Genomic DNA, 25,298 nt, shown 5'->3' with positions numbered 1-25,298 from the left:
GACTGATAAAAGTACAAAGACAGCAGAGATTCCATCTTTGCAAATAACAAACCAAGGGCCTTTGCCACCAACAGCTTCCTGTCTTTGATGTATACTGCATTTACGTAGCACTGAGGAGCAGGAGAGTGGTGGTGTTAGTGGTGAGAAAGCCAGAAAGAGAGGAAGAAGAAGAAGAAGCCATCAGCATTATGAAAAGCATCAGACCCAGAGGCCTATGTTAGAGTCACTTTGATGACACTACTGTTTGCTCCACATGGGGGTGGTGGTGGCGGAGGCGGGGTTGTAATGAAAGGAAGGGGGGCGGGCGTGATGACACAGGCTGCAGAAGGTACATGTAGCCAGGCTGTGGAAGCCAACCCAAAATTAACAAAAAAAAAAAAAAAAAAGGAATGCAAATCAAATAAATAAAGGACATACAATGAAGCTGTACACCCAGTAGGCATTCCAGCCAGCCAATTCAAATAAATCAAGATGGAGGAAAGGATTTCTGCTCAGGTTAGTATGAGGCAGCGGACCTCTTTGCTGATTTGGTGTACAGCATGGTGACATATACTGACCTGGGCTTGAGACAGCACTAGTGGTGGTGGGTTCAATAATTGCTACAGGGGAGGAGAGGGGGGAAGAGGGAGGGGGAGGGAAAGAGGACATTCATGTATTATTAACAGAATGGAGACGTAAAATAAAAAGAAAAATGCATGCAAGGACAAAAGGGCAGGGAATGGAGACAAATCCTCTCCATGCATTAAGGACTGGTGTCTCTGTGGCAAGATGCAACCTCCACATGCTCATAAACAACATGTTTTATTCCCCTAGTTGCCTCGGATTTGCACGGGCTACTGCTAAGACAAAAAAAAAATGAGGGGAAACTGGGAGCCTGGTCTGCTTAAAAAGCCCTGAAGGGGTTTGGGTGAAAAACCTTCACCACACTTCTGGTATGCTAAACAACTGTCCGTTTCTCCATTTCATGCCCTCCTTTCAGTTTGTGCGAATGAGCGAGGAAGAGCAAAAAAAAAAAAAAAGGGAAAGTTTTGGTCTGCCTTTGATCCCTGTGAGGAGGGAACTCAGAGTCCCAATCTGATTACCTTATGAACTCATTTCAGGTTGAGCCACTGGTGGCATTTGGGAGATGGAATAATTTGACATCCGGAAATGTTCAGTCCAGTGTGTCAAACTACTAGAGCTGAGTGTGGCCACGGAAGACTGGCAGCAAACACATCGTCTTTACTTTAAATCTTTTGAAGTGTATGTGTAAAATGTCACACCAAGTAGATCTTATTCTTGGTCACATTTGTGGTAAAGATGTTTCTGCAGATATTTTTTTTTATATAGAAGGAACTAAAAGTTTAGTTACAGATTTGTTCTGTAATAAGTAATTCATCAGAGCTGCAAAGGTGCAGGAAATAAAAGGAATACATTTGGTTTATGATACATATTATAGCCAAAAATAACCATAATACATTCAAGTGTTGATAAGGTTATTGATACCAACGACTCAATGTTCCCTTTGCCATTTTCCTTGATTTCTAACTTGAAAACTCACATCTAAACCAGTGCTCTGCTGTGCAGCATAAATTATTTAATGCCAGTTTGCTATATCACTGTAAAGTCAACATTACTTCCCATTTGATCTGAAGTTTGAGACAAATAAATAAATAACACAGCTTTCTGTTTGGTAAACAAGCACTTAATTCAAGATAAGCTGCGACCAGCTTTGTGCAGTGACTCACACAGGGAGCAGAATCTGGGGTGTGTGGCGAAGCAAAGCTGTTCTTTACCATGAGAGCTCGACTCAAAGTGATGCAGTGGCTGGACTCATAGTGTGTTTTCAGACTTGCGTTTTTGGCACACGGACAGTGTGACTTAGACTTGCAGCTAAAAAAGTATTCAAACTCCAAACAAAGGTATAAAGCACGGTCTTCCAGAAGGCTTCATGGCAGAGGAGGAGTTTATCTGTCACAGGGGAAACCATGGCAGCCATTATTACACCTCACACACACACATACAAAAAAAGAATACTACGTTCTTGTTCTGCAATGAGCTGCTGAATCTAGGCCATGGAATAGTGAAGAAGTCTACTTAGGCTCTCCATCTTAATCCATTTACATGGGAACTGATTATGGCTGTTTCAACTGAGGGGCAAGAAGGTGCAGCACTGTCGTCCACGCCATGCTCTACATCTTTGGTCTCTGTGTTGCTTTACTATAAGTGGCCTAACAACTGTGTAATGACTGCTGCTGTTAGCGGGCTACTGTATGCCAACAACAATAAAAAAACATTTGCTTTCATTTGATTTCATCATTCTTTTTGAGGCATTGTGTAGGAATCAGTATTCATGTGTGAAGTGATATGCCTTTTCCCTCGATATATTGGTGGGGAAATGGTCGAATTCATCTTTTCTTCCACAAATGTTTCCACTTTAAGTACTCCTGGGGGAGCCGATATGTGAAGACAGTTTCTTTTTAGTTCTTTCTTCAAACAGGCAGGCGGGCGCTATCTGATTAATACTTGAGTATGAATTCACCAGTGAATAATTTCATGAGCTCTCAGACACTCGTCCGTTACTGTGGAACATATCTTTTGACATGCAGTCTCTCCTTCATAGCTCCACACTGACTTGGGCTCTTTCCTTCATTCAGCAAAGCAACGGATCATTTCACGCACTGTATATGGCAGTCAACCTCTCGCACAGCCTGCTCACTTGCAAGATAAAACACATTAGTTTTCACAGCTATTTCATTTCATGGATTGCTATTCACTTTGTTCTCTGCAGACAGGATAATGCAAGAGATTTAAAGGACATGATTTGTAGGAACCAGTGCTCGTGTGGGGCCCTGCTCAGAGTTCAGCTCATCACAAGCATAATTAGGAGTTAATATTAAAGCAATATTAGCGCTCTAGACTCAGCCAGCTGCTTTACAGACCTGCTGGAGAACTCCTGAACATGAGATGCATTCACAGTTATATTTTCAGAAAAGTAGGCCCATGTGAGTGAGCTAAAAAAAAACCAAAGATCCAAAAGAGACGTGCAGCAAAGAGGCAAAATTCTGATTTGTTGAGTGTTTGTGCCAAAAACACCAGGTTCTTAAAGAAACTCTTCAAAGATAAAAAATTCAGCACCTCATGAATTACATGCTGAGTAAATAATATTGATAAAAATCCTATCAAATTCCCACAGTTAGAATGTGTCCATTTCTGTGCTGTGAGCCTTTACAAATCCTACCTAGCATCACATAAAGGAAAAGGTAGGAAGAGAATCTTCCAACAAAACTCTGTGGCCTCGGCTTTTGTAGCAGTCCAATTCTTCTTCACTGCTCAATTCGAGTGCATTAAAAGGAGCAGTTGGTAAGATTATGAAGAGAGTTGACTTTGCTTGGGAATGTGAAAGAATATTCTAAAAATGCCATAAGGAGAACTGGGTGGAGTCTCATTTACTACTGTCAGGACATAGTGACAGTTTGAGCAAATATGACAAAAAGCTATTTCTATAAAAGTTACCGACTGAACCTTCAAGTTATTGTTCATGCAGGAACACATTCTTTGTGTGAAGTGTGCTGCTCCTCCTCAACATTTTCCTCACTGATCCCTCCATGATGACGGTGTTAAAGAGTATTAATTTGTGAGACAGCTGATTGGTTATTATTCATCCTATGTCATCTTAATCCTTCCCAAAGAGTTTATCATCCTGTGGGCATCCACTGGATTCAGTCATCCAGGGATGAACGTTCCTAGCGGCGTATCGGGCCTCCTACTCGATGATGGTGGGTGGGCTGTGGGTGGGTATAAAGTCCATTGCCCGCTGGGCTGCACGATGAACACTGCCACAGCACCAAACATTTCCTCATCACAGTGCGACTGGAAAATGCTAATGGCTTTTCTGATTGCTTAAAAATGGAAATGCAGGCTTTCAAATGATAGGTAAATGGTGCAACACTGTAAGGGTGCTTTTGGGGAAAATAAAGAACAATGCTACGTAACCATGGTTATTTTTTCATCCTAATGTGATATGTGAGTATTTGTAAATTAAAACTACTAATAACTATGTTGAAGACATTCTTTAGAACATTTTCTTCACCTTAAACGTTGTAACACTGAAAAACAATCAGGAAGCAGCTGAATATTTCCAGGATCCTGCTTTTATGACCAATGTAGATGAACAAAGAGTAGAAGTAGTAATTGAATACAACATAAATACAACTTGCTAAAACATAATACATGGCCTTTCAATCCCAACAAGGTTGGGATTTCCCTGCATCTTAAACTGTTATCACACACCCACATTTCAGGTTTCACCTTTAGCTCCCATTCTCCTGCATCTGTGCTTCATGACTCAGGTACAATCACACGGTGTGGGAACAAACAACATCATCAACAACAATGGCAGATGAGGAGACATGTCGAAATGACACCTACACATGCGGTGATTGATAAGCGTGACAAACGAACACGACGTTCATTAACCAACTAGCCAGCAGTGTCTCTCTTGCCAGAGGGAGGCTGAGCAGTGAAGGAGAGAGAGAGAGAGAAAGAGAGAGTAACTCTTTTTCTCCCCCATCAGTCTCTTCCGATTACTGCTCGAGGGGGGGAGGAGGGGGTGGAGGTGTGGGAGGAGGAAATGAAGGCAGAGGTATAGGCGGTGAAAATCTCCTCCAGGACTAAGCCGAGGTGGGCTGGGGGATAAGAGCTTGACCAATTAAGCTGGAGGACTCCTCAGAAAATTGGAGTGAACAGTCTCAGTCTTTTCATCGAAGTTCACTTCCATCTACCACATGAAATGGGAAGTGGAAATAGGGATTGCCAGTTCGGTGATTGTTATAGCTCAGCTGAAATCATAAGTTGTGTTTGAGTGTGTGTGTGCGTGTGTGTGTGTGTGGTGTACGTATAATATATACAGTATATGTGTGTGCACGAGAAAAGACTGTCAGAAAACCTGCAATGATGCTTTGAACTTTCATTAATGAATAAATACAGTGTCTGTTTGGCCTGACAACAGTCTACCTGAACTTGGACGTATGACTTAAAGATGACTCAGCAGTATCCCCAGTCTGTGCCTCATGGATTACCATTACAGACAAGTGACAGAGTCAAGCATTCACTTCAGTGACAAATACATGTTTAAAAGCCCGAAAGGTTAAGTAACACAAACCTAACCGTTGTTATGAGGGAAATGAGATGTGTCCTTGCTCTTATTGTAAAACACAAACAAAATATTAAAGCATTACTCTGTATGAACCTGTAAAATATTTGATAGTTTGGGGACCTCAACACAAAGCAATATAGCAGATGATATACAAACATTTATATTATCAGTTATAAAGTGTACAAATTCAGCAAGACGATATGCCTTCTGGCTACCCTCCTTGTTTGGATTATGAAAAAGATGCACAACATCAAAAATAGTTAAAATCCTCTAAATTGTGCTGTGGATGGAGGATTTTTTTTTCATCTGAACAGGTTTGAGGAGCCTTTGAGGATTCTGGAAATACCTTCAGAGCAGCAGTTAGTGTTAAACGACCTTGAGAGGAGCAAACTGGGAGTACGAGTTTTTCAAAAGATTAATCATTAACTAAAGATTGTGCTGACGAACAATCAGCACAGACTGGAACACACACATTTGTGATTCTCTGTGTGTTTGTGTCGTCGTTCACTGGCAGTGAAAAGGCTATTTTCATTAATGACTAGATTATCAAACATTATCACCACATTTTGTCACGGTGTGTTGAATCTAAGCATCCATCTGTTTTTTATCTTCTCTGTTTCTTTAATTTTGACTTCCATGCTATATTTCCCCAAACTCCAAAACAAAAAAGCTCATGTTTTAATACTGTTGAGCCTGCTGTAGCAACCCCCACACAAACATTTGCAAGGCCAGCAATAATGGGGCATAACGTGGACGTACACCATATGAACAAACCGATATTGCACATAATAACAGACATCCTGACCACAAGTCAGCTCTGGCAAATTTATGGCAACAATAATAATATGCACGGGCCCTGTCAAATAAATTAAATTAGTAAATCAACAAACAAATCAGCACATAACTTAGAATAGTTGATAACAGCCATAGCCAACTCCTGCATCTATGTGAAACTGACATCTTTCTTAGTGTCAGAACAAATGCATTGATCCAGGTCCACACTCTGCAGGTTTTGTCTTAGTCTCACTGCTCTGATTTTCTACGACTGCTAATCCAAACTGACAAAAACCTATTTAGCTATAATTTTCTCTGAAAGCTGATGCCTGATTAATTGCAATTACTTTTCTGTCGTCACAGTGAAGCTATTGACAAAATGCGTGTCTTGTGATTAAGTCTAACTGAGTGAAAATAAATCAAAGCACAAACTACACCTGTGCAAGCTCTTGTTTAGTTGTATTCAATTCAAATTAAAATATCATATCTAAAAGCATACATAAAGGCACATAAAGCCTCCCAAGTAACTTCTATGCAATCATTCATGCCTGTTATCCACTTCAACTCATTACACCTTTGTAACTTAACAATTGTTTAGAAGTACAGACAATTGTGATAAGTGCTTTTCAGCTTTATTATTTGTTCATTCACTCGTGACACTGGTTATTGTGTTACTCAAAAAACAATCAAGTGTAAAAAAGCTTTGTACACGCACAAACACACGCACACAAACACACAGAGAGAGCACTCCAACAAGTAGTGACAAAGAGCATGTATGCCGCTTTCTTTCTGCACCAAAAAGCCCAGTTTGTGTTTTACCATTGCTTTAAACACACAGCTTAAAGTGGTACTTAGCTGGAAGAGATCACAATCCCTGACTAATGGTTTAACAGCACAAAAACCCACATGGTCTAACACAACTGGCAGAACTGAATGCCCACCACCACAATAGCATTCAACGATGGCTCGACTGTCCAACTCATTTCAAAAATGCAGAAATTAGTCAGGACCTACCATGTCAACATGAGTACAAAGCCAGGATGCTAATTCTATTTTTCATCCTTGTTTTATTTGAAACAGAAAACCAGACTCCCTGTCTATCAGTGGCTGTTTTGAATGGAAGGCAAATGTGTTTACTTTCCCTGGGAGAGGGCTTTCCAGAGTCACAGTTCATCTCATCAGCGATAATGGCAAGCCTTTTCCTGGACTGATTTAAAGTGACTTTGTTAGGTTGAGACAAAAAGGATTTACATTGCTGAAGGATAAGGACCTTTAAACTTCAGACTCTTGACAGGAGACTAATGAAACTGAACCCTGAATGCTTAGTGTTTATATTTAATCTTTTTCCCCACTGGCTGGGCTTCAAGAAGGTCTTTTGAATGGGGGTGACCGTTACTTGACTTTATCAATTCAAGCACAGTTACTGAACCTCCCAGTGCAATAACCAAAGAAACTACTGTATATAAATTCCTTCACCGCAAACCACCCACATTGTGTTGCCACTTAAAATTCACCTCAGTGTATGACGCACTATCAAATATGCATGCCCCTTTACCCCTTCCCATCTTGCTCATCAATAGCTATCGACTGATTCTAAAATAGCAATCCAAAGTCACCCGTGGTGAAATCTAACCTCTGGGTTTTGTTATTTGCGTCAATGTGCCGGTGAGAGTGCGATGCAGCGATTGCTTGCCGTTTCTCATTAGGAGCGACAGAAGAATTGGCCTCTCTTCCATTAGCGGAGATCATGAGAGAGAAAGAGGGGGAAAGAAGACTCTGTGTGCGTGCGAGAAAGAGTGATAGAGAGGAAGAATGAGAGACATGGAGGGGAGAGAGGACAAAAGAGGGAGAGAGTAAGAGAGTGAGATAAGAGAATCAGAGAGACAAAGCCACGATAGAAAGACAGACAAAGAGATAAAGCAAGGGAATGGAAGAGTTGGGGGTGGCAGCACAGGAAGCTCTGACTATTCTGAGGGTTTCTTTGCCGCTCTGCCTTTGAGGCCTCGCTAGTGTCACATTAAGATCATCCATTTGAGGATCTCAGACAAGCCTTTGATGTTCTTTGTGCATACACAAACAGGAGAGTGGAGTACTCCTTTGACAATTCCCAACTCTACAGAAATATCTTTTTGTATTCTGAGTCTCTGGCCTGCTAGGGACAATGCTATCATTAGAGAGTGCAGCGCAAACTGGTGAATAATTTAATTCACCTGTTCATATTTCATCACTGAATGCATTAATTCATTCATTTTTCACCCATACTTGCTCTAAAACGTTCAGGGATATATGTTCCCCAACTCCTTGCTGTCATTGCTTTTTTTTGCTGCTTGACAGGTACAGCAGGTGGACAAAATAACTGAAATGCCTCACGGTGCCAGAATATCAAACACCAGCCAAGAAGTAATGTATAAGGCTTATTAAAAGTCGAGTGCTCTTGAACAAGTTTGTGAATGCATCAAGATGAATATTGTAACATTCTTCAAGAAGAAAAAGTGTCTTGTTCTTTCAGGAATTAAAGTGGTTGAAAGCCACTTTCCCATAGAGATTCAAAGATGTGTATAGTGAGTGGAGCAGCTGCAGGCAACAACAGACTCATCAAACCACTCAGGAGAATGTTTAAAGGGAGTAGAAATGATTTCTTGTCTTGAAGGATCAGAAAACTGCATCACATCTCTTACAACTATGGTGTTACCTTATTTGTGCAACAGGATCCAAAGACGCCTCGTTTGTTAACTGACCAGCTGACAGATTCACAACAATCGGAATCTGCTTTGGAGCATTTTAATGCATTTTTATCTTCTTTGAAAATGTACTATTATATTTTAAGAGTTAATAATTATTAGCCCTTTAACGGACTGATGAGTTCTCCAAGCTGGTGCATACCCTGAATCTTACTGGGCTACATTAAGTGGACCTTATGATAACGATAAGGTGGCTGCCTACAGTACATGGTTCAAATCAGCAGTTGGCAACATGTGTTATTGTTTGAAGGCTTTTAAGACTCAAACCCATCGACAGGGTTGATAATTTCATTACACCAATAAAACCTTCCCAGTTTTCATGGGTTAATGTTCTGCTCTCCTCTTACAAAGACATGTGCTGTTGTGTGATGACTTGTCTTATCAAGCTTTTTCTGACTGATAGGTCCCATAATTATAAGCTTTGTTATTGTACAGTTATTGTTTGGGCTGTGTCACAAATGTCTTGTGTTTGTGCGTCTCCCCTTTTTCTCGACAATGGCCAATATCAAGTTTACTCTACTGTTGGCCTGCACAGAGAGCAGGCGGCCCTGTGCCTCCAAAAATACACATGGAGTCCACCAGCCCTAATCAGGGGGTATAATGTGACCAGAGATTCATACTATTTCCTGAATGTCTTCATCCCCTCTGTGCTGACACCCTAACCAACTAGAGGAAGTTGCTACTGCAGTGGTACAATGCCGGAGGTGCCACTACCCGGGGATTTCTGCCATGGCAGGCTAGTGTTTTGTCCCTTGACCTGTTTTTTTTGTAAAGTTTTGCTTTCTTGGAGTCTTCTGTGGGGTTTAGAAAATATTCTGAATTGTGTTTTTTTAGTACTTAAATGTATGCAGAATGTTTAGCTGACAATATTAAATAATTCTGCAGCCTGTCACTGATGCATCAGCAGTTTGGCCGTTGATTATTTGGCCTCTTTGGATCTCTGTTAGATACTTAATGGGCATTTTGAAAACTACGAAAAATCTGAATCTCAGACCTCTTTAAAATCTGAGTCATACAGGATAACTACTTGGGATTCATCTTAGCACGACTGACCTGTGCAGCTGCCTTTGTAATTGTGATGCTGTTGCCTCAACATTTGATTTCATTTCAGGTGGCTGTTTTTGTCCAGTACACATGCAGATGTAGACTTTAAAAGCAGTCACACACCAACACCCACCCGCCCACACAGATGCAGACGTTGCAACCACGACAGACAATCAACATTCACAAAACTGATGACAAGGAAATAGGAAACCACCTCTACTGGTGATATGTGGGCAACCAGTTGCAGCACTGGGCTTAATTTTAGCTTTTATCCTGCATCAAGAATTCTGCAGCAGAAATGAAAACTGCTCTGAGGGCACAGATCCCGACTGACAGCCACAACATTCTTTCAGGCCTCTCACTCTTCACCACTCCAGTTAGCCACAAGCTGGTAGAATGACAACTTACGAATGAGAGGCACACTGGCATTAGCCGTCCCTAGCTTGTTGGAGGCGACACATGTGTAGTTCCCGTAACGATCCTCTGTCATGTTGGTCACTGTGAGGACTGATCTGGAGCTTAGGCTCTTGATGTCGATGCCTTGACCCTTGATAATCCTGAAAACAGACCACAATCACAACAAATGAAGTCTTTATTTCTCACTCACACACAAAGTGTCAGGGGTAGAAGTGGCATGAGTCAAGGACGGAACAAATGTTTGTCATCCTTAAGTGGATCTTCAGATTGTACAGTGCTTCATCACCCTCTTCAACAGATCTATTTATCCCTTACTGTGCCGTGTCTGCCTTGGAAAGACGCTTTGAAGGACTGAGAGGAGAGAAAAATGACCCAGAGGTGAACCAGCTGGGTGCCACTTGACATGTTGTTCATCGTTTTGTTGCAGGTGCAGGTGGATTATAATAAATCCTATTCCAGTGGTGCCTGGCATCTGTGCTGCGAAATTGACAAATGTTCAATTGTTTACTTTGGTGGTCATGATGATCTTTAACAGCCTGTAGAGATTAAAATTCACTCTGTTACAACATATGCCATGCATCCTGATTGTGAGATTATCGTAGATATTACAGTTTGTTTGCATCCTCTTTGCATCCTCTTGTGACCTCTGGTACTAATACAGTTTCACATTTGGCATTACAAACAATAAGATTCATCAGAGAGGAGACATGTCTCTTTCTTGGCCTTGCTGCGGCACCCCATGATCTTTAGCTTGGGTCGAGTTGCTCGGAGAGGCACTCTGATTTGAAACACTGTGTGTGACCTTATGTCCAGTAAATATGTGCGAATCTGTTGTTCTCTCTCCCACAGCGACCTCCTCAATCGTTAGTTGAATTTCACTGATTCGCTGATAATCTCGGTGGGTGTCTTGCCTCTTTACGAGTTCAACATCAAACTAGACAATGCTCCCCTCCATCATAGTGAAAGCGCCCCACCCCCCATCCCCCTTCTCTGCATTGACACACATAAACAAGCACCCACTTCCATTCAAGAATGAAAGCAGTGACACATCAAGAGAAGGATTTGCTTGTCAAAACTGTCACCCTACTTCCGATAGAGACAAACTGGCAGCAGCATTGCACTGATGGTATGGCTGCATCAACACAGAGCCAAAATAAAAAGTGGCCCTCGTTTCCTAGTAAATGAGCAATGGAGTAGTCACAGCCAGTGTTAATGTTGTACAGATGCTACACGTGTTCTGGTTAAGTCCTTATAGTAATGTCCTTTTCATGATGAGGAGTAAATTAAGAAATCACAATTTAGCCATGTAAGAAGTCACAGAAAGAACAAGTCCTTGAATTAAGTAAAGACTAGAATCATGCCAACTTGCCTCCTTAGCAATTTGAATAAATTGAATCCACCCCATAATTACAATTAGCACAGTGTGAGCTGATGATTGAAATTGTGCTCACCAGGAGTGGGTAATGGGGGTAATTTGGTTTTTAAATTCAAGAACTGACACTTGAATCTAGACTGATTGATGTATGTGCCGCAAATGATTTAAGCCAGTTGCCAGCAAACATTTTATTAGGATGCAAGGTGAGGACAAGTCACAAATGACTCTTGCTGGAGCGTTTATGTGGGCTCTCCCCAGAGGCCGGACAAATGAGAGAACAAACAAATTTCCTGTCTCTGGGGAAAGGCAAACAAATACCACGCCCTTCCTATCACACATTCAAGCTTACGTGTCAACAAGGATGAACTAATAATTGTTTAATGTCAGCTTGGGACGATTTTACTTTAAACAGTCTAACTTTAAACCGCCCTGTGCACTTCAGTAAAAAAAGTAAGTAAAAATGTGTTGATTGTTTATACGCTTCCATGTTCGGTGGATTAAGTTGCATCATGGCAATTCAGATTCTGTCAACCTCAAACAAATTTTTCACTTTCCAAGCATTGTTTAAATTTCATGGCATTACTAAATGACCCACTATGGCAAGACGTATCCATCTCATAATTACATAAGCTACAACAAACTCTCTCAAACACTTTCTGCTTCACCCATACAACCAAATGTGTCCAGTCATATACATACTGGTGGACTAACTACTATTGTATCACAGCTGAGCCCTGGTGAGCCATGATGCCGTTATGCACCCAAAACACGACGCAGCTACAACTAGCGGACATCCAGGTTGATGCTGTCCATACATACAATGTATATACAGTGGGGCAAAAAAGTATTTAGTCAGCCACCAATTGAGCAAGTTCTCCCACTTAAAAAGATGAGAGAGGCCTGTAATTTTCATCACAGGTACACTTCAACTATGAGAGACAGAATGGGGGGAAAGAATCCAGGAAATCACATTGTAGGATTTTTAATGAATATATTGGTAAATTCCTCGGTAAAATAAGTATTTGGTCACCTACAAACAAGCAAGATTTCTGGCTCTCACAGACCTGTAACTTCTTCTTTAAGAGGCTCCTCTGTCCTCCACTCGTTACCTGTATTAATGGCACCTGTTTGAACTCGTTATCAGTATAAAAGACACCTGTCTACAACCTCAAACAGTCACACTCCAAACACTATGGCCAAGACCAAAGAGCTGTCAACAGACACCAGAAACAAAATTGTAAACCTGCACCAGGCTGGGAAGACTGAATCTGCAATAGGTAAGCAGCTTGGTGTGAAGAAATCAACTGTGGGAGCAATTATTAGAAAATGGAAGACATACAAGACCACTGATAATCTCCCTCGATCTGGGGCTCCACGCAAGATCTCACCCCGTGGGGTCAAAATGATCACAAGAACGGTGAGCAAAAATCCCAGAACCACACGGGGGGACCTAGTGAATGACCTGCAGAGAGCTGGGACCAAAGTAACAAAGGCTACCATCAGTAACACACTACGCCACCAGGGACTCAAATCTTGCAGTGCCAGACGTGTCCCCCTGCTTAAGCCAGTACATGTCCAGGCCTGTCTGAAGTTTGCTAGAGAGCATTTGGATGATCCAGAAGAGGATTGGGAGAATGTCATATGGTCAGATGAAACCAAAATAGAATTATTTGGTAAAAACTCAACTTGTCGTGTTTGGAGGAGAAAGAATGCTGAGTTGCATCCAAAGAACACCATACCTACTGTGAAGCATGGGGGTGGAAACATTATGATTTGGGGCTGTTTTCTGCAAAGGGACCAGGACGACTGATCCGTGTAAAGGAAAGAATGAATGGGGCCATGTATCGTGAGATTTTGAGTGAAAACCTCCTTCCATCAGCAAGGGCATTGAAGATGAAACGTGGCTGGGTCTTTCAGCATGACAATGAACCCAAACACACCGCCCGGGCAACGAAGGAGTGGCTTCATAAGAAGCATTTCAAGGTCCTGGAGTGGCCTAGCCAGTCTCCAGATCTCAACCCCATAGAAAATCTTTGGAGGGAGTTGAAAATCCGTGTTGCCCAGCGACAGCCCCAAAACATCACTGCTCTAGAGGAGATCTGCATGGAGGAATGGGCCAAAATACCAGCAACAGTGTGTGAAAACCTTGTGAAGACTTACAGAAAACGTTTGACCTCTGTCATTGCCAACAAAGGGTATATAACAAAGTATTGAGATGAACTTTTGTTATTGACCAAATACTTATTTTCCACCATAATTTGCAAATAAATTCTTTAAAAATCAGACAATGTGATTTTCTGGATTTTTTTTTCTCATTCTGTCTCTCATAGTTGAGGTATACCTATGATGAAAATTACAGGCCTCTTTCATCTTTTTAAGTGGGAGAACTTGCACAATTGGTGGCTGACTAAATACTTTTTTGCCCCACTGTACATACATTTTATCAATACAACTCATACAATCAGACTGGGCTCACCTTTTCTCACCCTTGTACCACTCGAATGTCGGAGAAGGCACAGCGGCTGCCTCGCACCTTAGCAGAGCTGTGCGTCCCAGACCAACTCCATGGCTTTTCATCTCATGGATAGCTGGGGCAACTGGAGGAAACAAAGAGATAAGTAATGTTAGCAGATCATACACACCAGTCAAAGTAAACATCTGTGTTATTACCAACATGAGGACAACCTAAAGGAAAATGTTTAAGTAATAACAAGAAATGGAGCGCTGGAGAAGGAGGGTTGTTGAACTTGAAAATGACTTCTGGTCGATTCCTGGTCAGTGCACACATCACATAGTGTAAACTCAACACTCAGAGCCTACAGAGGCGGAGTCGGGGAGGGGAGAGGGCATCCATCCCCAATGTTAGGAAAATGAAATGAAGTGCAGTGCATGGTGATAAATGGCTTAATGGAAGTTCAAAGACTTGCATTCACAGACAGGTTCTGTGAATGCAAAATGAGGCTCCTTTCATGTGCTGAAATGTGGTGTAAATCTCTTTGCCACTGTCACGAAGGCAGCTTTACGTATGGACAGTTTCTAAAGCAGCACAGTCCTTTTGTACTTCAAATATTTACCCTGCTTACAGTAACACAGCCTTGAGAGAAACAAAATTAATAAATTGAAGCTATATAGACATAAAAATGTCATTTTGTTAAAAACTGTGTGGTTGGGGAAAAAACGGCCAGACAAAAAATCTATCACTCTTACCGTATGCTCAGCTTGGAATAAAAATGCTTCATTTGTTACATTTGTAATTATTGTTCATTATCTGAGTAATATTGAACTCATAAACTAAATGAAATGACCCTCTTTACGAGAATGAGGACACGCAGCGCTTGCTGTTGAATACCACTATTCCTCACAGAGCTGAATGCATACAGGAGTTCATATTATCATGGCTGGCTTCCTGCTTCTCCATTAATCAACAGAGGCAAGGAAACAGGAGAACCAATCATTATAAGGCACAGGCCTCGATCTGACAATGTGCATTGTGTGTAAACTTGGCTTGACTCCCCAAAGCCTGACAAACTGCTCTAAACACACAATCAGACACACAGCCATCTGACATGCAATACAAGGAAAATTACTTTGTGCCATTCATACAGACTCTGATTAAAACACTATGAAAGATGGAGGAAGCCCACACTCTTAAGGTCAGTCCTGTGGCTAGCAGTAAATTGCCCAGCAATGTCTGAGGGAGAAATGTGGACTATTTATATTCCTGACAATGAACCTTTAAGAGTGAGCTGTCAGTCAGAGCTGTAGCCTGTAACCAGTGGAAGGGTTTGGCCAAGCGCCTGCAAGCCTTTACTTCCAATTGGATTTGGAGATGTTCCTAACAGATGACCCCATTGTGAACTGATGCAGCTTGGACAATACAACCCAAAGGCATCAAACTCCTCAATCTGCCAAGAGTGTCAAATTAATCAATGAATCGATTGAACAGTCAAAATAGTCTAGAATGTATAGAATAAATGTGATGTGTATTCCAGGTATATGGAAAAAGCAGCATGCATCACTACAGCGCATACAAGCATTTTTGTGAGATAGAAATATTGCTAATGTCTGGGCTTTATTTCAATTAGAGAAATGCAGTATGGGCCCACTGTGTGCATGGTCTCTTTGCCAACCTGTGAGAGCCCACATAGATAGATTAGGTGGGATGCACCAGATCTGTACAAGATGAAAAAGATACATGTGGTGTATGGTCATGTAGGAGAGGCATGCTGAGATGACAGTGCGCTCTGTGATGATGGATGCCCTTCTGCCAACCTTTTTCTGCATTATAATGAGCACATTCATAAGACGAGTGTACGTAGATTTTCTGTCCTTGCATATGTGTACCAATTATACTGATATTTTCCCTCTTCCGTGGCTGGACTGAATAATCCGAAGGACTTGAGAGAGTGAATCAAGTGATGGGTTATACCGGGGCTTTTCCTGTTCATATATCATTGTATGAAATGTTGGATGCCATGGTGGGGGGTATTAGTAGACCTTGACTGGATGTCAGTGCTGGCTGTGTGTGTGTGTGTGTGTGTGCATGCTGTGGGTGGATGTACTCCTGTGTTAATAAAATACCCAAACTCAAAGTATCAACTCTTTTCTGATACACTCCCACTTTAGAAACTTCCCAGATCGCTTCAGATCTGTATCTATTTAAAAAAAAAAAGATAAAGGCCCCATCAGCATCGTTGCAGATGGATTATAGCAACCTGCAGCAAAGAATAAGAGGGCAACTAAAGTTTGTGATAAAGCAACATCAGAGTCTTTAGCATTTAACCATGTACACCAGAGAAGACCTATACAATATTTAAAGAAAAGGAAAGAGACAAGGAGAGAGAATTGTATCAGTGCTGTACAGCACAGAAATATAAGCCAATAGCAAGTATGACAAAATCAATGCACTATGCTGACCGACAGAAGCTTTGTGAATCCTTGTAATCCTCCATTGGTGTCATTGTGCGAGGCCATTGATTATCTGAAGCCTCTGAAAGCACCAGGGTGACCTGGCTGTCATGCTGTACAGTTGCTAGGACAGTGGACGTGGTGGCCCAGGCGGGTGTGTCAATATCTGAAACCTCACACATAGAGCCACTGTCTTTTATGTTAAAACTGAGAACACAAAACCATTGTCAAACAGTCTGTCTAAATTTGCTTCTTCCATGTAGCTGCTGTATTTCCTTTTTGGAAGAGGGAGCATTTTGATGTGTTCCCTTTTATTCATTACCAACTGGATCAGCCCTTTGCCAAAAAGAACAGTGTGCTTTCTTTCTTAGACTCAAAGGATTTCCTATTTATGGTTAACTTGGATTACTGTCATCTTAGTTAGAAGCAAAATTAGATTAGAATAACAAAGGAATCGAGAAATAATTCTATATATATGTATATTATCAGCATACAGTATGAACCATCCCTCCCAGTGGTGGAACTAAGGAGTGAGAAGTATGAATGTAAAGTGAAAATAAACCCAGATTTGTCTTAAAATGATCCATTGTCTGACCACGCATATGAATCATCTATCATCATCTATCACCTCTCATGAGAAATCACAAGACCATAGTTTCTACCAAATGAGCACAATTCAAAGGAGGCCCAAGTAATTGCTCCTCTTACTACTCAACTCATACAAGTGTTGTAACATTTTGGAGGAGAGAAAAATACCCCCCATAATTTTGTAGGTGGTCCAAAATGCTCTGATTTTATATGCATAATATCAAGTCTTTCACATTTAGATCCTGGCACTGAGATCTGTTAAGACATATCACACCCATAAAACTCAGTCCAATTCAATAATTCCAATTTCAACTCGCTGGCATGTCCTATATCATCATATATTGTGCAATACACCATCACGACTTGGAGAGTAATGCAAAGCAGTGCACTAAAAATCATGAAGGCCCAATAATCCAGGTAATTTAGTGTCTAGAGAATGCTGTGGTGGTGCTGTAAATCATGCCTCCAGTCATGGTGACTCCTCCAGATGGGGGTGAGGGGTTGGGTCCAGGAATAGCACAGGCACAGCAGAAAAATGGGTGCTGTAAGGCCCTGCCGGGTGACAAATGGCCAGTTGTAGGTCGATCACAAACCAACCACTACATCTGCATTATGCAGAGCTTGTCATCAAAACAAAGATGATGTCTCAAATTGTATATCTCTACAAAGTGCATGAATAGAAGCATGTTAATGCCGAATAAAACGCCTGACCTTGTCACCATCTAATATTAATGGACAAGGCTTGTTCAGAAAGCATCGCACCTTAATGTACAGGGCTTCGCTGAGTCGCGTGCCTTAAGCAATCCTCGTGTGACTATTAATGATTAATTGGTGTGCTTCAAGACTGAATATGATTTATTTAGCTACAAACTATTGTTTGCCAAGAGAACTTAGAGAAGGCAAGCTTTTTAATTAAAAGATCAATTAATAACCCTACCTCTTCAGCCAGATTTGAAAATGAGTTTTCATTGCAATTAAGAAATGGAATCATCAGTGCATGACTTATCAGCTTACACACAGAGACACTGTTCCCCACTGCCATCTGTGGGCTTCATTGTCCTGTTTTTTTTGTCGTTCAGGAATGGTTCTGCTGCCAAGATTTATTAATTAATTAAGATTTCCATTCAGAACAGCTAGGGAACATTGTGTTCCTTCTTTTCATACAATGCAAGGCATATAAATAACTGGCTTAGTGTGCAGGACTGTGTGGCTCGACAGCACCAGGGATTCAGTCCATTGTCTGTGTTTAAAGCTAAATGGTTCAAGGTACACAAATCCCCACCTATCTTACTAAATGCTTGTATGAGATGGTGAGTTTGTTCTGAAATCGACCACGCCACATCCAGGAGACATGGACACGTCATCAATGCTACAAGAGAGCTCAATAATGTATGCACACAGCTATGAATACACCCAAAACATAAAAAATTTTGACTTTTGTCAAAGATAAAAAAGTTATTTTGATCGGCCCCAAATCATTACAGCCCAAGCTAAAAGTCGTTTTGTGTCAATCTGTTGCGAAGTGGTACTAGCATGAACATTGATTCTGCAGATCAAGATTCCGCTCACTTATTCATGCCCCACATGCAGCAAGGAATCCAAATAGCAATCAAGACGAGAGCTTTGGAGAGATGTAGAGAGATGGATTTACATCCAAACAGCTCGAGGGTACTGGCTTTAACTCTACTTAGGATTGGATCAGAATCCAATTCTAGGAAGCCTTCTCTTTTGAATTGTAAGCCACAGTATTTCAATGGATACTGCAAAGTGTCGACAAATGCTCAACTGAGACTCTGTGCCTGATGTTAAAATACTTCCAATAATAGATTTCATTGAACTGTGGAATGAACATTTACTAGTTTTGATCCACTGGTGCATTCCACCACAGCACTGAGGCAGATCTGGACAGACACACATGCACACTCAGTACAGGTACTGTAACCTTACATTTCATAAAATGTAAATGTGTACAGCAAAATATTTAAATTTCAGCATATGTAAATGTGTAAAGCTACGCATATGTGACAGTGTACAATGCCTCTTAAAAATACACTATAAACTAATACAGTGCAAACATGCTCACATTCGAATAATAACTGTTTACGTTTTTGTCGTAACTTGACATTGTAATGCTGCGTGGGCATGAAGATGTGTCTCCTGACCACAAGTAAACAAGTTTAGCCTCTTATTTATTGGACATGTTCATGATTCCCCTGAACAACTCTGTCAGGGGGGGTGAGAGGAGCATGTTGTGGGTGTATTTACCAGGGCAGGGCTTGAATCCCAAACAGGCCCAGATGACGGGGGCTTTAGAGGGTAGGGCGGGGTTGGAGCAAACAAAAGACAAGGCGATGTAGGGAATTTGAAGTATTCACTGTATGACCCTGCATTTCAATTATGCCCAGAAATGTATCAATACTATTGCCGTAATTGCTTACAGCAGTTCTAATATGCATGCTCGTAATTAATTAAAAATGATCACACTTTTGTCGTCCAATTACTGTAAGCAGGAGAGAAAGTGAGGTGCTCTTCTTTTTATAAACACGACCATGGTGAATATGTGAGCAGAATTCACAGCTGCAGGGTACTGGAGGAGGAAGGAGGCGTACAAATGGCTGGCAAACTCGGAAGCACACAGGGCACAGCTTCACTCTGCAAAGCAAGTGAAACCTCGCCATGAAGGAAAACAAGCGATGTTGAAGAGGGAGAGACGCCTGCGCTGGTTTGAACCTGAACTCCACATCAAAATGGGACGGGACGAGATTGTACAGACTCTCCTAGCAAACCATATGGGAAAAAAAAAACTAAACTAAAATTGACTCTAGTGTGTCAGCGGTACCCCATTAAACTTCCAGATGTGAGCCAAAGACCATGCTATTACAGTGCTTAAAGGAGAGGGGCTAGGAGTCTGAATATTCTGCTCTGACTTTCCAAGAAATGTGTCTGTTACATAACCAGTTGCTTCATATGTAAAAAAAAAAAAAATTAAATAAATATATACATATATATATATAGAGAGAGAGAGAGAGAGAGAAAAGAGAAACCGATATTTCAAAAAACTTCCTCACCACATAAATAATTCAAACATCTGTGGCGCTAACATGGATCTGCCTTTTTTGCATATTTTTTCCCTATAAATTGACTTGTGGCAGCTTCCTGATTATTACATGGACGGAAAGAGACGAGACGGTCAGAACATCTGGTGTGGTTACGAACAGCTTTGGTTGAGGCACCTGAAACAGTGATGAGCAAATAACATGTAGCACACAAAGACAGTTTATCGTCTGTGTACTTTCCACGTGTGACTAAAGTTTGTGCAAACTGTCAAATCCCATCTTGCAACATGACGGTGTTCAAACTCTGTAGTGTCACTCATGCAATAAGAGTGAGAGCCGTCAGCTGTCTCTAGAGGGGAACAGCTTTCTTAGCTACAGAGGAAGGTCAGACACCTTTGATTTTTTGAAAAACACTTTTTTCTGTTTCTGTTGTGGTTTTATCTGTATGTAGTTAGTAATTGTTCTACAACAAGGTGGCTTCATTAATTAATCAAACACTGTCTTTTTATCTCAGGCGGTGGTTTTCCACGGTTGTTTCCTTCTCATTCATCCCTCCGAGTCAGCCACCTAGATGTGATATTTATGCCTTTGAGTCACACTGTGCAGTGAGAATTTCAGCCAATAACGGCACCCACCTGCAGTGAAGATGAATATGTAAATTTGAAAAGTAGGTCAGAGATCAAATTTCATCAGGTAAAATCACTGCTGAAATATCCTTTTGCCAAGCACGGCTTTTCAACCAATCTGATTCTGGCATGACCTTCTGGATGGCTGCCATCATTCAGGTTTCGCCAATCATTGATCACCGGAGGTATAAAGACAAGAGACACAGTAATCTAATTAATGCTGTCCGATCAAGGTATGTTTTGAGCCTTGAAGAAATTCAAGCAGAGGTTACATAAACTGGACTTAACACTTGGATGGTTGCAAAATGAAAATGCCTCTAACCGTGTGCCTGTGACTCATCATATCATTGAAAGCCAAATGGTAGGCTTAGTGTTATGGATGGCCTGGCGTTATTAAAACTCCAAACATGCTAGAGCTTAATTTTGTTTTCATTACCTTGGTTTGCTTATTTTAATTAGTGGCCTTAATCTGCAATTAGCCCAGAGGTCAACTATACTCTCAGCTTAAAAAAAGAATTGTTTTGAAAGCAGAGAGAAATTGTTTGGACATGTATTTAATTAGACTGTTAACCCACGAAATATCAGTGTCACTCATTCCTATGCTGTCTTATTAGAACGATAAAAGAGAAATAGGGCAGACATGACTGATTCATGTTTACGCCTTAATGTAATTTAACTGCTATTAACAAGAAAGACACACTGAGAAGATCAATGCTGATGCTCTGATGGGGTCCACGCACACCGTCATACATTATTTAACAAGTTCCAATGAAACCTGAATATTTGCATGAAAAACTCTTATTTTCTGTCATCATACCGTGTGGAGACTTAAAAAGGCTGTTTACCTCAAAATCGTTTAAATGGCACATTTCACATTGTTGAGTGACAGAGTAAAACTGACACCTGCAGAATCTCCCAGGAGAACCTTTACAAAGTTGAGTGGCTGATTTTGTCAGCCGAGTAAAACAGCTGTATGAACATGTGCCCATACAGTGTAATTTTTTTAATAATGTTCATTTCCTGCTTCTTGGTATGTAATTATCCTCTCTTGTTTGACTCTCAGTGTCAGCTAACGTCTTTATCTTAATTCAGGATTTGGCATACGGAGCCCTCGTCGATACCCCGTGCTCCCGGGCGCTTGGTGAATATATGTGTGACAGTAGAGCATGAATGATACAGTACATCGGGGCATGGTCCAAATGCTTCTCTTTTTCCTTCACAGAGGGAGAACTGCACCGGGGTGGAAAGGAGGCAGTGAAGAGTGGCCACCAGCTGGCTCAGGTTCTGCCTGCTGTGGCCACATCAGTCGCTTCAAAGGACAACTTTAATTCATTTATTCTGCCCCCTTATCTTTGTAAATGAGCACATGTGACACCGGTCTCCTTGTAGGACAAGGCAAGTCTTATGAAAAAATACAAGCAAGGTATCGAAGTTGTTATTTTATATAAAAAGCTACCATTTGAAGGCGTCGACAACCAAAGTGGCGTTGTGCTCCTTTAATGTCAGGGACATGTTTTGTTTATGCAGGTCTCACAGTTGCGCAGCACCTCGAATGTAAAACAGTCGCAATAAAACACAGCACCTTTCATGTGGAAGGTGCTTGTGAGGCCAGAAACGTCTGACTATATTGAGCTACATGTTGGCCATAGCTCAAAAAGGGTGTCAGAAATTATGAAATATTTATGAATTAAGTGTGAGGGTGCTGTGAGATTTACACTGTGTGGAGAAACAGGCTGCTCCATCACCTCGGCTAAACTAATAACTGCACACAAATTCTGAACAAATACTTGTCGAGAAAGACATGACATATGTATCACAGAACTGCTATTGGAGCCACCTTCCGACGCAGTCTGATAAAACACGTACAGTGTCTTCATCTTTAATGATAATGGCGTCAGAGAAATTTAAGAACTTCATGCTACTTCATGGGTTGTGATATTTCTCCTAACCCTCAGGTTCATGAAATCCAAAGAAACCCATTGGATTATTTAAAAAACTTAAAACACTTTTTGAGACAATGGTTTTCAGTGGACTTTAACTCTTACAGTCTCACTTTAGTGGATTAACTCAGAACCCTGCTGCTTTTGATAAAACTATCCAACAAATTGTCTACATTTTATATATTGTAATCCATAGCATTTCCAAGAAAAGCCTGTTATGTGTTGCAAATTAGGCTGGGTGCAATATAAAACTTCAATTTTTCAGTCCAGAGGGCAGAAGTAATGTATGAGAGTTTAAAGTCTATACAGTTACCTCCTTTGTATTAGAGACATTTTTCTATTTCTGAAGTGAAGCAGCTGAATCTCTGCTATACCTAAAGGATTATGTAAAATAGCATATTAAACAGAAATCATAAACAGTTTTCATAAACCAATTTAGAAACCATTAAAAATTATTAAAGGAGGCTACAAAAGATATCTGGACAATTCTCCTCTGTGGCAGACGGTAATAATAAAGAATGAGTAAGTGGTCAATGACAGGAACGGCTCTGTAGCTCTGTCAGCTTCAGATAACTCTGGGCACCGGGTAAATACCGCCTTAACACTTGACGAACTACAACATACTCCCACCCAAAGTATTGCTCCAGTGCTCAAGTCGTGGTGACTTTGTCTGGCAGCAAAGCAAAGTCTTCTTAATCAATTCACTCAGTTTGGATACTGAAGTCATATACCCCTGCTGTCTCACTTTAAAGTTTGGCGTCTATGACATGCCTTATCAATCATTGTGAATATCTCCTTTGTTCTGCAACATAAAGACACTGCCGGTTGTCAGAGCACTTTTCATTCTTGAACCCATGTCTCAGTAGAGCTATAAATAACTGGCCTCTAAAACTCCACTCAGACCCAGCTCATTAGAGCCAGACATTACAGAAATAATGGCCACAAGACTTTGTCTTATAACGAAGCCAGAATGAAAGCTGTCTCATCACAGAGAAGGGGAAATACAGCACATGCATTATTGGACTCGAAGTTGTCGTAAAAAATAATTACATTTTCAAAATTGTATATGAAATCACAACTTTTCTTAAAATTCAAATTAGAAAACTTGCATGATTAGCTTTCAGGATATGCCTCACTAACTGGGGCAGGAGGAGGCTTTTTTCTTCCCCCCCCCGACTCCCCGTCTCTGTGGCCGACTGCCTGATAAGCTTTGCCAAAAGTGAGATTTAGCTCAGGGCATCTACGCAGAAACCTCCCTGAATAACAGTGAAATAAAGGAGCACTTCTAAAAAAGCAAGGGAATAGCAATAATTGTCAAGCACCCATTCTTGCTCATACTTACGAGTGGCGATTTCCACGTGACCACGACAGCTAAAGCCCAGTATCATTCATTAATGCCCTGGCTCCTCATTACTGTCTCCTTACACTTTTGAAAGACTCATTACCTGCATAATGGAATAGTGCTTAGAACAGTCAGACCTTTCCTTAGTGTGAATTAATCACCTACATGCACAGACAAAAAGGGAATTCTCACATTAAATATTAAGAAACTTAAAGCTCTGACTTCCTACTTTCTCAAACTTCTAGAAGGTATATACTTTCTTAAGGTGCACCATCGCTTGCATGACGCCAGTGTCATTGAAGACTGCCCCAGTATCTTTCATGGGTCTGTAAGGCCAGTGTGGAAAAAAACGGGGAAGAAAGCAAGAAGAAAGAGATATACTTACAGTTGACTGTGACTTTTACTGTTTTGGTGTCAGGAGAGGCGATGTCATTTAAAGCGCTGCATTCGTAGTCCCCAGCCTGGTCCCTTGTGATGCCGGTGATGTTAAGATATTCGCCGCTGTCATACTTCCTGGCTGGAAATAGAAAAATGGAGGCAAAGCACTTACACTGTGTCTACAAAGAATACAAACACAGCACACAAACACACACGCACACACACATTCAGTATGTATGTATATAGCTCTAGGCTCCCTGTAGCCTATAGTTAGTGTGTGGAAAGCCCTCATTTGTAATAAATAGCTTTGAAGTTTAAGCCCGTGTAGAAGATGCAATGCGATTAGGTATTGTGCTGAACTCCTGATTACCTTCCTCACATCCTAAAATAGCAGCGGATTAGCAGTGCATTGATCCGCTCATATTGATATGGTGGCAGCAAATGAAATAATGGTGTATTCCCAGCCATCCACCCATCATTTGCTCAACTCCAAATCACCATCCAGTTAGAGCTACTTCCTGGAAGACAGACAAATTCGATGGCTCAATGCACATGTCAGTGTTTTATAGTTAGCTAACGGTGCTAAAGGCAGTGGCAGCAAAGCACCATGACTGGCATATTAGCAGGGGCGTAGCGCAGCTAAAATGCTGGAGGAAGCGTAAATCCACACAAACACGTCCACTCCAATCAACAAAGAAACATTAAAATGTGTTGTAAATGTGATGTTCGTAAGAAGTGAAAGAATGATAACTGGTAAGAAGCAATAATGAGAAACAGTGCAGTGTCAAGTATGATTAAGAGAGAACAATCAGGACGAAATATATAAGTGATGGGAATTTGAATGAAGCATTCCCAATTACTCGGTATCTGATGTGTGTATGTTAGCTCGTTACAGTCTTGTATGTGCTAATGCAAAGCACGAGTGACACAGCAATCCTGTGGCTTTGACACAATTTTATCTTGAACAAAAAG

The 25,298-nt window shown here is 41.1% G+C and overlaps 1 protein-coding gene across 2 annotated transcripts in view; it reads right to left on the bottom strand.

Moving 5' to 3' along the window:
- Positions 1-25,298, bottom strand: part of negr1 (neuronal growth regulator 1) — a 126,913-nt gene that overhangs the window by 25,596 nt on the left and 76,019 nt on the right. The window contains exons 4-7 of one of the 2 annotated variants that reach the window (XM_070832129.1): positions 24,334-24,465; positions 13,965-14,085; positions 10,105-10,253; positions 558-599 (exon numbers count right to left, since the gene is read on the bottom strand). In XM_070832129.1, the coding sequence (XP_070688230.1) occupies positions 558-599; positions 10,105-10,253; positions 13,965-14,085; positions 24,334-24,465 (444 nt within the window). The remainder of the gene's footprint in view (positions 1-557; positions 600-10,104; positions 10,254-13,964; positions 14,086-24,333; positions 24,466-25,298) is intronic. The other variant, XM_070832130.1, reaches the window with a different exon arrangement.

The sequence above is a fragment of the Pempheris klunzingeri genome, chromosome 6 (assembly GCF_042242105.1).
Source record: "Pempheris klunzingeri isolate RE-2024b chromosome 6, fPemKlu1.hap1, whole genome shotgun sequence".
NCBI classification, from domain to species: domain Eukaryota; kingdom Metazoa; phylum Chordata; class Actinopteri; order Acropomatiformes; family Pempheridae; genus Pempheris; species Pempheris klunzingeri.
The sequence above is the reverse complement of the archived record's forward strand: the minus strand, read 5'-3'. Positions and strand labels throughout refer to the sequence as shown.